Raw genomic sequence first — 14,318 nt, forward strand, 5'->3', positions numbered from 1 at the left:
ATTAGTACATAACATATTAATTTTTTTTTACATAATATATTAAATTTATTGGAAAGAGAAAATGTGTGCAAAAAAATAAGAATTTATTGGTAGATTAAAATAAGGATATAATAAAGAAGGTAAAGTGCAAAAAAATATACTTTATTAATAATTTTATGTTACTATTTTAAAAAGACACTTAAAAGGAAACGGAAGGAGTAACTAATTGAGTTCATTTACTTGATTAATAAGACTTTGAGTTTAATCTAATAGACAAAGATTTGCAATATCATGCCACTAAAATCACATATTGATATCAAATAGTAAAAAGTATCTCAATCCATATTTAATTCATCTTAATCTGACCAAATCATAATGTTAAATTTAAGCAAAATGATGTTTGGTACAAAGCAGTATCTCACAACAACAAAACAAAGAGCGATAATTGTAATTTCATCAAATCAATGTAACTTATCCACTAAAGTCCACAATGAAAAACAGACTGGAAACAATCATATTGAGGAAACTATATAACAAGCCTTAACCTAACAAAGAATAAATGAAATTAGTAATTCCTATGCATAACACATTCTAACTTAAGGTTTCCCAATAAGGTATTGTATACAATACTGAGCACGAATTCAACAATTATGTCAAAACTGTTACCACAAGTTAAGTTGTTTGATGACTAAGCAGAAGAATTCTTCCGCACTGCATAAGCACGGCATGCTGCCAAACCAACAACTGCCATAGCGGTCCCAACTGTAAATTAAACATAGAAAGCTATTTTAACAATCAACATTTCTTTTTGCCAATTAACAATCAACAGTTGAACAACACAAAAATGGATATTTTGCTAATTAGTACTAGTGTATGCATCGTGTGTCAAGTTCTGGTAGGAAAAGTTAAGAGAAACACCTGAAGCAAAAATAAGAGAGTTCTGAACAAGCCGATTGTATTGCTTTCTCTTTTTCCCAATCTCAGTTTCTGGAATGCTCAAGTGAGGGTGCTCTGCAGCACTAACAATTTTATTATACACATTACTTGAATCGCCTAATTTCATACTTACGTGAATAGGTGCCTCTATTCCCAACTCCTGAGTAGCCTATATCAAAAATAAATAGATGATAACATTCGGAACTGACAAAATAAGCTATGTAGCACAAAAAAAAGCTACCAAATTTGCATAACTTATTCAATACGATAACTGTCGTAAATAAATAGTAAATATTCTATTATTAGGAGTAATCTTCTATTAGTAATTTGTATCCGGCCCATGAGCTCATTATGTTAGAATAGCCTATATAAACACATTAGTGATTGTAAATTATTCATAACTTGAAATATAATAATATATTCAGTTTTTCACATGGCATCAGAGCTCTCGTTCTTTGAGGGCCTTGCTTCCGCATAAACCCTAGCCGCCTTCATTGCGGTCATATGCCTTCATTGCAGGATTAAGATTTGTTACTACCGCCTTCATTGCAGTTTCAGCAAACAGTTGCGAAATCACTGTTCATAGCAGTACTGTTCCTGCGTCACTGTTCATTCGAAAAGAAAAAAAACTTGGATTTTTTGCTATTTTGTTCTCCTTATTAAGACAATCACATGACATCGGTCAATATGTCAAAAAAAGAATTTGTTCCACTCAACCAAGATGAAATAAAGATTTTGAAATCTTTTCTTAGTGAATTGGAGACACCAACAATGGTTACAACTTCTCTGGCATATTCAGGCATGTTTCCGTTTCCACTTTCTCTTGGTAAGTCTCAATTTTCTGTTGGATTTAATGCTTCGGATAAACCCTATAACCAATATTGGATACTGGAGCCACCGACCACATGACACCCTTACCCACACAATTTTCCACTTATTCACCTTGTCTCAGTAACAAGAAAATATCCACAGCAGATGGTCCCTTTTAACTGTAGCAGATCAAGGAGATATCCAAATAAGTCCATCTATAATCCTACGAAATGTCCTTCACATTCCCAAATTGTCTACTAGCCTAATTTCCATACAAAAACTCACCAAAAAACCTATCATGTAATGCTATTTTTTATGACAATGCTTGTGTTTTTCAAGATAAGCATTCGGGGAGGACAATTGGAAATGCGAGAGAATGGAATGGTCTTTATTACTTGGATAACCAAAATCTCCCCCCAAATCCACTCAACAACAACAACTCACTTTTTTCGGAATTAATTAAGACCAACAGGGAGAAGGTCTTTCTATACCACAGTCGCCTTGGTCATCCTTCATTTAGAGTCATGAAACAAATATTTCCTTCATTTATTAAAAATTTAGATGTTGAGAGTCTTTGTTGTGAGGTGTGTGAACTTGCTAAACACAAACGTGCCTCTTTTCCGGTCAGTAATAAAGTGAGTACTTCTCCATTTTATTTAATTCATACTGATGTGTGGGGTCCTTCTAATGTTCCAAATATATCGGGTGCTCGATGGTTTGTAACCTTCATCGATGATTGCACTCGGGTTACATGGGTCTACTTACTAAGACAAAAGTCCGAGGTTACCTCTGTGTTTCTACATTTCTTCTAATTGGTAAAAAACCAGTTTGGAGTGAGTATTAAGAGGGTCAGGTCTGATAATGCCAAAGATTACTTCAATCAAGGACTTAATTCCTTTCTAGGGTGAATACTGTTAGGGTGATATTATCTTTAGCAGCTAATTACAATTGGAACTTGCAGCAATTTGATGTAAAAAATGCTTTCCTTCATGGAGAACTTGAAGAAGAGATCTACATGGATGTACCCCTGGATATCGTGAAGATATTGCTGCCAACACAATGTGTAAGTTAAAAAAGGCTTTATATAGACTAAAGCAATCACCACGAGCTTGGTTTGGAAGATTCACTAAAGTTATGGTTGGTTTGGGCTTCAAACAAAGTCAAGGAGACCATACTTTATTTGTTAAACACTCTGAGTCAGGGGGAGTCACAATGTTATTGGTGTATGTGGACGACATTATCATAACAGGCGATGATGAAGAGGAGCAGCAAATGTTAAGTCAACACTTAGCCAAGGAATTTGAGATTAAGACCTTGGGAAAATTGAAGTATTTTTTGGGAATAGAAGTGGCTCACTCTAAGAAAGGAATTTTCATATCCCAACAAAAATACATTACCGACCTTTTGCAAGAGACTGGCAAGACAGCATGCAAGCCTGCATGTACACCAATTGATCCAAATATAAAGTTGGGGAATGCAGAAGAAGATGTTGCGATTAATAAGTAAATGTATCAAAGATTGGTCGGCAAACTAATATATTTATCACATACTCGACCTGATGTTGCCTTTGTTGTAAGCTTGGTCAGCCAATTCATGCACCAACCAAAGGAGATTCATCTACAAGCTGCACTCCAAATTGTTCAATATTTGAAAGGAACTCCGGGTAGAGGAATTTTGTTCGAACGAAATGGAAGTATGGGACTTGAAGCATATACTGATGCTGACTATGCAGGGTCAATTGTGGATAGGAGATCAACTACAGGATATTGCACTTTTTTAGGTGGAAATCTTGTGACTTGGAAGAGTAAAAAACAAAGCGTGGTATCCAGATCTAGTGCTGAAGCAGAGTTCAGGGCAATGGCACAAGGTATATGTGAATTACTATGGCTGAAAAGCATCTTGGAAGACTTGAGGATAAAGAGTGATGAACCAATGAAACTCTATTGTGATAATAAATCTGCTATTAGCATAGCTCATAATCCAGTGCAACATGATAGGACCAAACATATTGAAGTTTACCGACACTTCATCAAAGAAAAATTAGATAGTGGTCTAATTTGCACTCCATATGTCTCTTCCCAAGGCAACCTTGCAGATCTTCTAACTAAGGGGCTGAACGGCAATAACTTTGAAAGAATTGTTTCCAAGTTGGGAATGATAAATATTCATTCACCAGCTTGAGGAGGAGTGTTGTAAATAAATAGTAAATATTCTATTATTATGAGTAATCTTCTATTAGTAATTTGTATTCGGCCCATGAGCCCATTAGGTTAGAATAGCCTATATAAACACATTAGTGATTGTAAATTATTCATAACTTGAAATATAATAATATATTCAGTTTTTCACAATAACAATTGGCTGAAAATGCAATACCTTGACTGAATCTTGGACAGCCCTTGGATATGGAGTTAGATCATCCTTAGCAGCAATGAGGAGGCAAGGAACTCTATAACCAGTTAGATCACCTTGTCCAGCAACCTTCTCAAGCAAATCTCGTGATTTCCTCCATGAATATTCATCTGAGCTGAAAAACAAGCAGAAGAGAGCAAAAACTAAGATACAGGAACAAAATTCCAAAAATAAACAAATATGCAACTAAAAATTGAACTAGATTAGTTCAATTGAGAAAAGTTTATTACACAAGAGGCCTCAATTGAATAGGCATGAAGTAGAGACCTCTCAGAATCTTGTACAGAAATACTAATACAAGTACATAAGAATCAATTATTATAATTATAAATAATAAATAACATGACTTTGAAAGGATAGCCTTGCCTAAAAACAAGTGCATAATGCCTTGAGTTTTTTGTTCCTTCTTTAAACTAGCAAGAATATTGCCAATGGCATTCGCATGAAAATAAGTGCATATGTGATGCCTTGAGTTTTTCGTTCCTTCTTTATACTAGCAGGAATATTGCAATGGTGTTGGCATGAAACTGGTCAGGTCGGATTTTAATGAAAAAATTTATGTCATCATTTGTTTTAATTCATTAGCTATTATTAACTCGACATATAACAAATCGTCCTCTAACTCAATATGCACATTTCTCTAGGAGGTCAAGAACCATAAAAATGCAAGCTGTATAAAACTTCATGTCTATTTCCAATACAATCAAAATGAATATGTAAAATGAATATGTAAAAGACTAACTAGTTTAAGACGGGCATTTTTAAGTGATGTATTGGTGGGAATTTCCAAATCCTTTCCCTCTCTTTATAATACTCTTCAAAACAAAGAAAATATCACCCATAAAGTATTCTCTTCTCCCCAATAAAAACACTCCCAAAGCAGGTGGTGATAGATTCACCTCACTTTTCCTTCATCCCCTACAAATCCTTTCCCTCCTAACTCTCAACAAGGCCTTAGGCAATTATTTTTACATACACTCAACGCATATATGGGAATTGGAAACAAGCATGTCTTTGATACATCATTTTTACGAACTAATAATATCGTGTTAAAACTGGACCCTTATAACCAAGATAGTAGACTGAATGAAAATATTTTTTATTGATAACTATAAATTTGGGTTGGGCCTAACTCAACCCTACAAAACCGACTTGTAAGGTGAGGGTTGCCAAGCTATATAAACACTACACAGGCCCATATCTCTAAATAATGTGGGACTAAATATATATTATATATAAAGATGGAAAAAGTACAAGAGGTACTCATCAGTCATCCCACAAACTGTAGGAACAGTACAGTAAGTACTAAACCCAAAATCACAAACCCAAAGACTATCTAGCAATACAATCAGAAGGGAAAACCCTCCACTCATAAAATAAACATGGAGAGTGTTGCTTCTTAGCTAACACCCATTTCGGCATTTCCAAGATACAAGTTTAACCTTTCCACAATTTGCTCTATCCCCACCACTTTGTCGAAGACTGCAATGAAGGCAGCCCAAATGCCGCAATTAGGCGGCCGGGGGAGGACCGCAATGAAGGTAGAATTTCCAACAATAACTCTCAGGAAACTACAGTACTATTACAAGAGGAATAGAATGGGGAAGTTATAACTTTCATTCCAGCAGTTACTAGAAGTCCACAACCGACAGGATTAGAGATCCTGTCTCACTACCGACCAACCTTCAGCCAAGTAAATAAACGAATCCCTAACATTCTCTTCCAACTTCTATTTATTCTACACATAATATTAAATTAGGCTAGGGATGCTACTGGGCCTGCACCTTACATAAGTATGCCTAATAGGAGGGCTACTAACATTATCCATAAATAAAATGCTGGTGAAAGCAACACAGGAGTGCAAAACAACCACTCCTACAGCGTAAATGTAACAAAGCATGAACACGCAAATTCATTGGCACCATACCTGTCATACACAAAAACAGCTACATCACATGCTGCTAAATAATCCTGCTTTGCCAGAACTTTCGATACTTCACTCTCAGGTATCTCCCGTAATACAAGAGTTTTCCTAGTTCCCTATAGTAATAGTAAACAACAGGATCAGTATATAAGAAATAGAGTTTGTTCAATCGATGCAGAGCATAAAAGAAATAGAGCATAATTTTAAAATTCTTATAAGCAATAATAATGTCCTACAACCATGAAACTCACCCCTATTAAGTCAATGGCATTTGCAGCAAACTTCTCGGCTGTTGTTGGAGTATAATTATTTGAGAAAGGCCTACAAGATCAAGATCGGTGGTGTAAGTGTTGCTTTGAAGAAAAATGAACATAAACATTAAGAGTGGATGAAACTGCACTTGCTAAGAGTGGATAAATATTCAAAAGATGCACTGACTCTGGTGATTGGTTTAGAAGCACACCTTCCCAATAATGCTTCCAACAGAGCAGATTTCCCAGCATTTTTAGAACCAAAAACATAGCATTGGAACACATTCCTTTCTGTTGCTTGTCTCTTGCGATCAACTGATCTCCTACGAGTAACACGGAGTGCTGCAGCAGGATTACCACTAAATCCAATGTAAATCAAATTCGCCAAGCTACATGGTGGATCAAGTAATGTCATAAGGGCCCACTGCATCAAAACGTTTAAGAAATATATCAATAACTAACTCACTATGAAGACTAAAACACCGTACATGTTATCCCCACCTGGGATAGAAATCCGTTAAGAGATAGGTAACCCATATCAGATCTCTCAGCAGCCTCGTTATATGGAGCATCATTCCATGGACTGCAATTCAAAACCAAGTACCGAACATTAGAATCAAGTGGAGAAACTAACGTACAACTGTAAATCATTTCAGTATTATCACAGTTGAAAAAGGAAACAAAGTGAATTTGCAAATAAAAGATCACATTTGAATGATAAATAAAATTAAAATTAAACTGCAATTAGATTTGCTTCACTTGGCAAATGTCTAAAATTTTAGTGTTTCCGAAGGTAACCCACGGTGGGCCATTGATTCATATATATAGAAATAGAGGAAAGAAATAAAGAGATGGGCCTGATAGTGTTGATGTATTAGAATATAAGAAAAAATCTTATAATAGCTTTGATATTATATCACCTTAGTTTATTTCCTGGGACTAATTTACAGTTTTAGAGTATCATAGATTATCTCTCAGGATTAATTTTTATATTATTTACATATTATTATGATTTGTTTCCTCATTTCTCTATTTATTTATGATTAGGAGCCTTGTTTCCCTTCATGATTTGTCTTATTGCTATTCCTCTGTCTAGTTCCCTAAAGTATGGGATTAATAATATTTGTTCACCCCCCCGCCCTTTTTTTTCGTCTTTGTTTCCAACATTTTCCTCTTTTCCAGCATGATCTCCTCCATCTTTGGCCTCCATCACTGTTGGCAGTTGTTTGCCGCCATCGGAAGAAAATTCCAGCGAGATTGTCTGACTAAACCACCCTCAGAAAAAGTGAAACTTGTTGATCTGCCAAAAGCCAAAGCGTGCACCACCATCCACTCAGTCACATGCTCTCATGCACTGTCACAACAGTAAACCTTCTCCGACGCATGAGGTACACCTGCCGACATTTGCAACACCGCTTCGCTCAGTATGTTCGCCCACATCTCGTATTGTTTTGGCTTTGATCGAGCATTGGATCTTGAGATTTTGCAGCCATATTTTGCTTTTAGTATGGATTCCTTCTTACCTTTGATGTTTCTATGCATCAGTGTTTTTGTTGTCGCTGCTCTCTGTTTTTGACACCTCTATTTGTTGTTGTTCATCAATTGATTGGTGTTTTGCCTCTAGTTGTGGCATGTGTTGCCTCATTTAGGTGCCCACTAGTTCTATTTGTATTTTTGGCTTCAACACGGTGGTCTAACTCTTAAGAGAGTTTATTTCCTAGGATTTATTTCCTGATTTTTGCTTTAATCTCTTAGAGCGTTCCTTGATTGCACGTAGTTTAGGTGCCCACTAATTCTATTTGTATATTTTGGCTTCAGTTTATCTCTTAGGATTTTATTTCCCGATTTCTCAATTTATTTAGAATTAGGAGTATTGTATCCATATATGTAGAGATTAGTTTTAGTCTTTTCTATCAAGTTACTATCAAAATCAAACTACTATCGAGTTTTATCAATAATATTCGATTTCTCTCCTACTTTTATCTAAAACCCATAATTCCAACATGATAGATCATTGAACGCTACAGGGTGGAATTTATCATGAATTTTAGTTTATCAGTAAAATTTTGTATCTAGGTTTTGAAAAAAATATTGCCTTGTGAGCTCTCATAATGCAGTAGGATAATCTTATGTTTGTCAATGAGTAGAATAAAATTCTGTTTTAATTCTACAGAAACAGACTTGTCAAGAAAAAAGTGAAAAACATTCCTTCAAACTGTTAGATTCCTAAGATGGAAATCTTAGGGGGGTGTAGAGGAAAGAAAGAAGTACAGAGAATGGGCACACGGCAACAAAAGGAGAGATGGTTGGCATCTCCCCCGACAGGGATGGTAACAGCCTTCGGGCTTTCCTGTTACACACCTCGGTTAAGGCTGTTCAAAAAAAAAAAAAAACTAAGATATCATTTTCCACCAAGAATTCTTCAAGTGCCTTCTCCCTCTTAACAATACATCTATCAACTAATCTAACTAATGGACTAATAGACTAAGAGATGTCCTTATTTCAACCTAGAAGATACATCCTAACAATACATTCCCCTTTAAATTCCACCTTACCTCAAGGTGGGAACTGAGGTTTCCCATTTTGCAAGACTTCTTGCTGATCATATCCCTAGCATATGCATGTTTCCCTTCCAAATGTAGCAGATCAGCAGCCTCTCTGGATTGTTCATCCTAAGCAAGGATCATGACCTGCACCTCTGTTTTTGGACATCTATGCTCAGGACTAAATGGTCGCCCACATCTGAAACATCTCCCTTCCTCCATCCTCTAAAGAAACTCATGACAGGGCAATTTCATAGTGCCGCAAGCCTTGAATAAGCCCTGATCCAACACGTTACTCGTCACACTCAAGGTTGTTGAGACAACATACTCACCACTTCCCTATCCACTTTTATCACTGCCCCTCATGCCTAACCTCTGGGTAAAGAAGTGGGCGCCACCATTGGCCCTGCATCAATTCTTGCCACCATGCCTTCTCTAGCAATTGAGAGATCAGTCTAAATCAAGAATTCCATGAGTGTTTTTCCCTTTAAGGTTATCTCATTCTTCGCAACAAATTCAACTACATAACTAACTAATCTTATCAAACCAATGGGCCAATTGATTAACAACTTCCTTATTCATCCTAGAAGATGGATCCTAACACAACACATATTCCAATTTCCAAATTCCTAGTGGTGACTCAAATAAATTGCTTTTTGAACCCGACAGTCTTAATAAGATTCCAAGCTTCTTAATAGATAAGACTGGTAGTATAATAGTCCAACAATAGCTACAATTTTTTTTAAGAAAATATAATCCCTAATTATTTATTTCTACGGCAGCCCGGTGCATGAGGCTCTCACCAAGCGGGGTCTGGGAAGGGTAGATATATACGCAGCCTTACCGCCGCAACGGAGAGGCTGTTTCCAAAACAATCAAAAGGCAAGTTTTCATTTTTTTTTTATATGCATAAAAAGATTCTTTTTATTTTTATTTTTTTTGGGGTTGCAAGTTCACACCTTTCCGGAGCAGTACAAAAGAGCTTGTCCACTTCAGCAGGTCTTAGGGCTCGATCCTATACAGTATCAACATTCAAAGAAACAAATCAATTAAAATAATGTTAGATCCAGAATACCATATAAAAGAAGAACATGGATTGAAGTGCATGATATGATTAAGGAAGTGATAATAAAAATCATCAGTACATACTTTATCAGTATCCAATAGCCGGAATATGCCATTTAGAAATTCTACAGCTTCACCTGTCAGCTCCACACTCTGTAAGATTATGTCAATGAAAGTTGAATAGGAAGTGACGAAGTGTAAAATAACTACATTTATAATGACTTCATGACCAAAAATGCTCGAAATACTATTTGGCAAAACGTGCTAAGTGTGCCTTGTGCTTCTTTTAAAAGCATTTGACTTGACAAGATTGCATCATAAAAACAGTAACGCCAAATATCTGCATTCTTCTCTCCATCTCAGTAATAATTAGCAACAGACAATAATAATACATTGATTGAAACTGCCATATTTGTACAAAAAATGGCAACAGATAAGGAAATATATAGGCAACAATCATGAAACATGTAAGCGCCATTTCTAAATCACCAATCCTAAACCCAAGAAATTAAGGCCACGGCTAATATTTGCAAAACCCAAAGTCCACATGGTGTTAGGCGGTCATCAACATTGAGAAAACCTACTAGTGAATAGTTATTATTCTAATTAACATGCATAACCAGCAGATAACATTTAAGTCTTCCTAATTTAACAACGACACACATTTTTTGTTAAATGATAGTATCACTACTCCAACCTCTTCCATTTAAACTGGACAGGAAAACAATGGGAAATTTCCATAATTATAGAACTAAGTATAACCTGATCAGGAGCAATCTTAGATGGAACAGGAAGGAAATCATCCTTGAGTTTTAAATTATTATCATATCCAAAGTTTCTTAACACAGCCCATAATGTCTCCGGATGCCCTTTTCTTAAGAACATATTATGTATATACATAAATCCTGGAAAAGTAAGACCATGCGAATTGATTCCTTCCGGTACTTTCTGCTCTACAACTGTTTTGACCTCGGCTATTTCAGATGACTGCAATGGTGTATTGAAACATTTAACCTGTAGATGTATTAAAAACTTGAATAAAGGGTCCACAAACGAAAAGAATGCATTCTGAGAGTATATCAAATAAAACAGAAATAAATAAAAAAAATCCAAATCTATCAAAAACCTGAAAATCATTTAGTTCTGCATCATTGAGGGCATCATCCATGTCACGATCACAAAGAACAAATATTCTTCTCAACGCCCTAACACATTGATCTGTTAAAGCTTGACTTTCATGATCAAACAATGGATCTACTGGATGTAGTACAGCTTTTTGAGCAAAATAAAAAACTTCAGGGACCTAAAAATGAAAAATCAACATGACATATCAAGCACTTATTTTCAAATTTGAAGTCAAATATAGAAATAGTAATATTATGAAGATGGTGTCCTTCTTTATATACATAACTAAACAACTGCAATATTGCAGCGATGCGCGAATTTCTTACTTCACACCTGACTTACTTGTAAAGAAGAAATGCGAACCTATTTAGCTGTTTTTGAATCTTTTGAAGTCCTTGTATTTGATGATTAAATGGCATTTTTTTGAACAAGGATTAAATGGCATTTGGCCTTCAATAAACTACACGATTGTATTTTAGAATAGGGAAACACATTGGAAACTTTATTAACATGTAAGATATTGTTGTAATGAAAGCCATTGAAACCTTTATAGGATTCATTGATATTTAATCAAGTAAAAAAGAAACATACACTTATTTCCATCTTGTATACAGAAAATATAATGTACTCTTTCTAAACAAGTTAGCATCACCTCGTGAAAGATAATACAGGAACGCAATATACCTGGTATAGTGTCGCTGCAGAGCATTCAATGCAGATGGAAACATTCTTGAACTCTTGTAGAAGTTGTGCCATGAGACGTTCTAAGCTCACTTGTTGGCTTTCGTCTCGCAGATCGAGCTTGCAACCAACCACAATTACAGGTACTGTTACCTGCATCACAAAATGGATGATATATATTCATGTGTCATCAAAAAGAAAAGTGATAGCAAATAGCAATATACACTTCCATGTCGAAAAAGATAAAAATATTATAATCAAAATGTAATGTCTTAAATCTCTCGTTGATCAGTATTGTTGTTTCACACATCTTGAACCCTTGTAGATATGACTGATATGTGTTTAAAGAGAGTAGAAGAAAAGGAAAATAAATAAATTTGGGACACTTGTCCGACACATGTAGTACAAGTGTCGGACACTAATCCAATGAGTGTCAAAGTAAAGGACAAATGATTATTTTTTGGACACCTGTCTGAGTTGTCCGTGTCATACTAATGTTGAACACTGCGACACGCCTAATCATTTGTGCTTCATACATATTCACCTAATAATAGAAAGTATATAAGAAAAAGTATACTAGCATTCTTTCAATCAAACCAGCAAAATACATAAAAACACACCAACCTCCAACTTCTGCAGTTCCCGAAACCAATAAGAACTCAACCGCGAAAACGACTGAGAATCATTGCAAGCATATGTTAAAACCACAACATCAGCACCTATCAGTTCTTCATTACGCTTATTTTTTTTCTCCAAGCTACACAAAACAACAACCACACAAATTCCATTCCACTATATAAGAAACAAATCTTAGCACATAACTAACCAAACATTTCAAATCGAGCCATCAACAATCATCATCACGATCAAGAAATTCCAATACAACACACATTTTAGGTAAAAAAAAATTGATTGAAATAAGCATTAATTAATCGATTAAATGCAGAGGTTAGGTTACCTAGAGGATGTGTCGATGATGGTAAGGGGAACGTAGTCGGGGAAAAAATCAGCGGGCAAGATAGTGGGGGGAAGGACGGGAAGAACGGAATCGGGGAATGAATCTGATGCTATAGCAGCTATGAGGCTTGATTTTCCGGTGCCTCGATCACCGGCGACGACGACTCGAACTCCATTTTTAGCGGGTACGGTCTTTGTCATTGGTGCTGCGATGCGAGATGCAGAAAGAAGAACGAAAAACGTGAAATATTCAAAACGGTGTTCATATATAGGAATTTAATAAACCATTTTTTTTGTTGACTGTAACTATTTTTTGTTTCTTTTATTAGTATTTTGATTTTATTTTATTTTTCTAATTAAACCCCAAGTATTTTTAGTTACACTCTGAATTTACAAAAATGTTTTTCTCTTGTTTTAAATTTTAAAAGGTATAACTAAAATATTCAACTCAAGTGATTAATAGGCGGAGGACAACACAAGTTTGCGATCGAACTCTGGATTACCGAACCATTTCTCTGAAAACTATAAGGTTAATAGAAAAAATAAAATAAAATGTATTTAAATGTACGAAAATTGAATTTACATACACACATGTGAATATACGTAAAATCGATTAACTTGAATATACGTGAATTAAGTTTTTTATGTTAATTCATTCAGCCATGCTATATGGCACGACCGCCAATTCGTTGAAATTGTACGACCATAAATATCCATGTTGATAATAATGTATGTGCGCTAGTTGTGATTTTATTCCATTTTTATTTATATTTTTTTAAATTAAATATTTTAATAGTTAGAGTCACACTTTGCTTTTTTTTTTTTCTTTCTTTTTTTATGATAATAATGTATGTGTGATAGTAATTTAGAGTTCGACCGTGAGGTAAGTAAAATTTAACCATGAGTTGTTGCGGTGTATATTGGTTTGATTTTGAACATAAAAGTCATCCAAACTGCGAGACAAAAATGCATACGTACGATTCGGCTTGCTATGTTGGACTAGGTAATAAGTTGATTGCTACTAGTTGACAAAGTTAAGTTAAATATTGCGGTTTGATTTGATTTTCTGAAATAAAAACTGCAAATCAAACACACAGTTTAGAAGAAAAATAATATGTGCGGTTCAAACTAAATGCGGTTTTTTGCAGTTTTCGATTTGGATTGTTTCGATTTACGGTTTTACTTTTCGGTGAAGAAATGGATAATTCATACCAACTCTTTCTTTCGATAATGTTTTTCCATATATTTTTGTATTAAAATAAAAACAAGAAAAATATTAACTAGTACTCTTGAGACACCGTTAAGGAAAACCAAATATAATATAAATATTTTAGAATTTGTGTAGTCTTTAAATTAACTTATAAAAAAAAATTATTTTCAAATACAAAAAATTTACTTTTTATCTCTTAACTAGTATCTCCATAACATTAGTTAGCATGACCTTAAAGATAAAAGGGATCATAACTTACATCATGAGAAGGTGTTTCTGCAGCCAGGCAAACAATATTTGGTATTTTGAATGAAATTAAAATTAAGAGAGCGAATGAATCATATGTGCATTATTATGAGTTGGCAATTTAGTGTCGTGCGTTTGTGACGTCAATTTTGTCGTGCCATTAAGCATTTTTCTAATTC

At 35.0% G+C, this 14,318-nt stretch overlaps 1 protein-coding gene and 1 pseudogene across 1 annotated transcript; one reads left to right on the forward strand and one right to left on the reverse strand.

Moving 5' to 3' along the window:
- Positions 1 to 339: 339 nt before the first annotated feature.
- On the reverse strand, positions 340 to 12,930 carry LOC123889408 (mitochondrial Rho GTPase 2-like). The gene is made up of 14 exons (XM_045938733.1): positions 12,685 to 12,930; positions 12,351 to 12,483; positions 11,730 to 11,879; positions 11,047 to 11,223; positions 10,683 to 10,934; positions 10,005 to 10,073; positions 9,815 to 9,870; positions 6,814 to 6,895; positions 6,525 to 6,736; positions 6,313 to 6,382; positions 6,065 to 6,177; positions 4,102 to 4,252; positions 898 to 1,084; positions 340 to 741 (listed from the first exon to the last, which is right to left on the reverse strand). Exons 1-14 carry the CDS (start codon positions 12,882 to 12,884, stop codon positions 668 to 670), a joined length of 1,926 nt encoding a protein of 641 aa, XP_045794689.1. The 5' UTR covers positions 12,885 to 12,930; the 3' UTR covers positions 340 to 667.
- LOC123893349 lies at positions 8,600 to 8,717 on the forward strand (annotated as a pseudogene).
- Positions 12,931 to 14,318: the final 1,388 nt, after the last annotated feature.

Source organism: Trifolium pratense, linkage group LG6 (genome assembly GCF_020283565.1).
Source record: "Trifolium pratense cultivar HEN17-A07 linkage group LG6, ARS_RC_1.1, whole genome shotgun sequence".
NCBI lineage: Eukaryota > Viridiplantae > Streptophyta > Magnoliopsida > Fabales > Fabaceae > Trifolium > Trifolium pratense.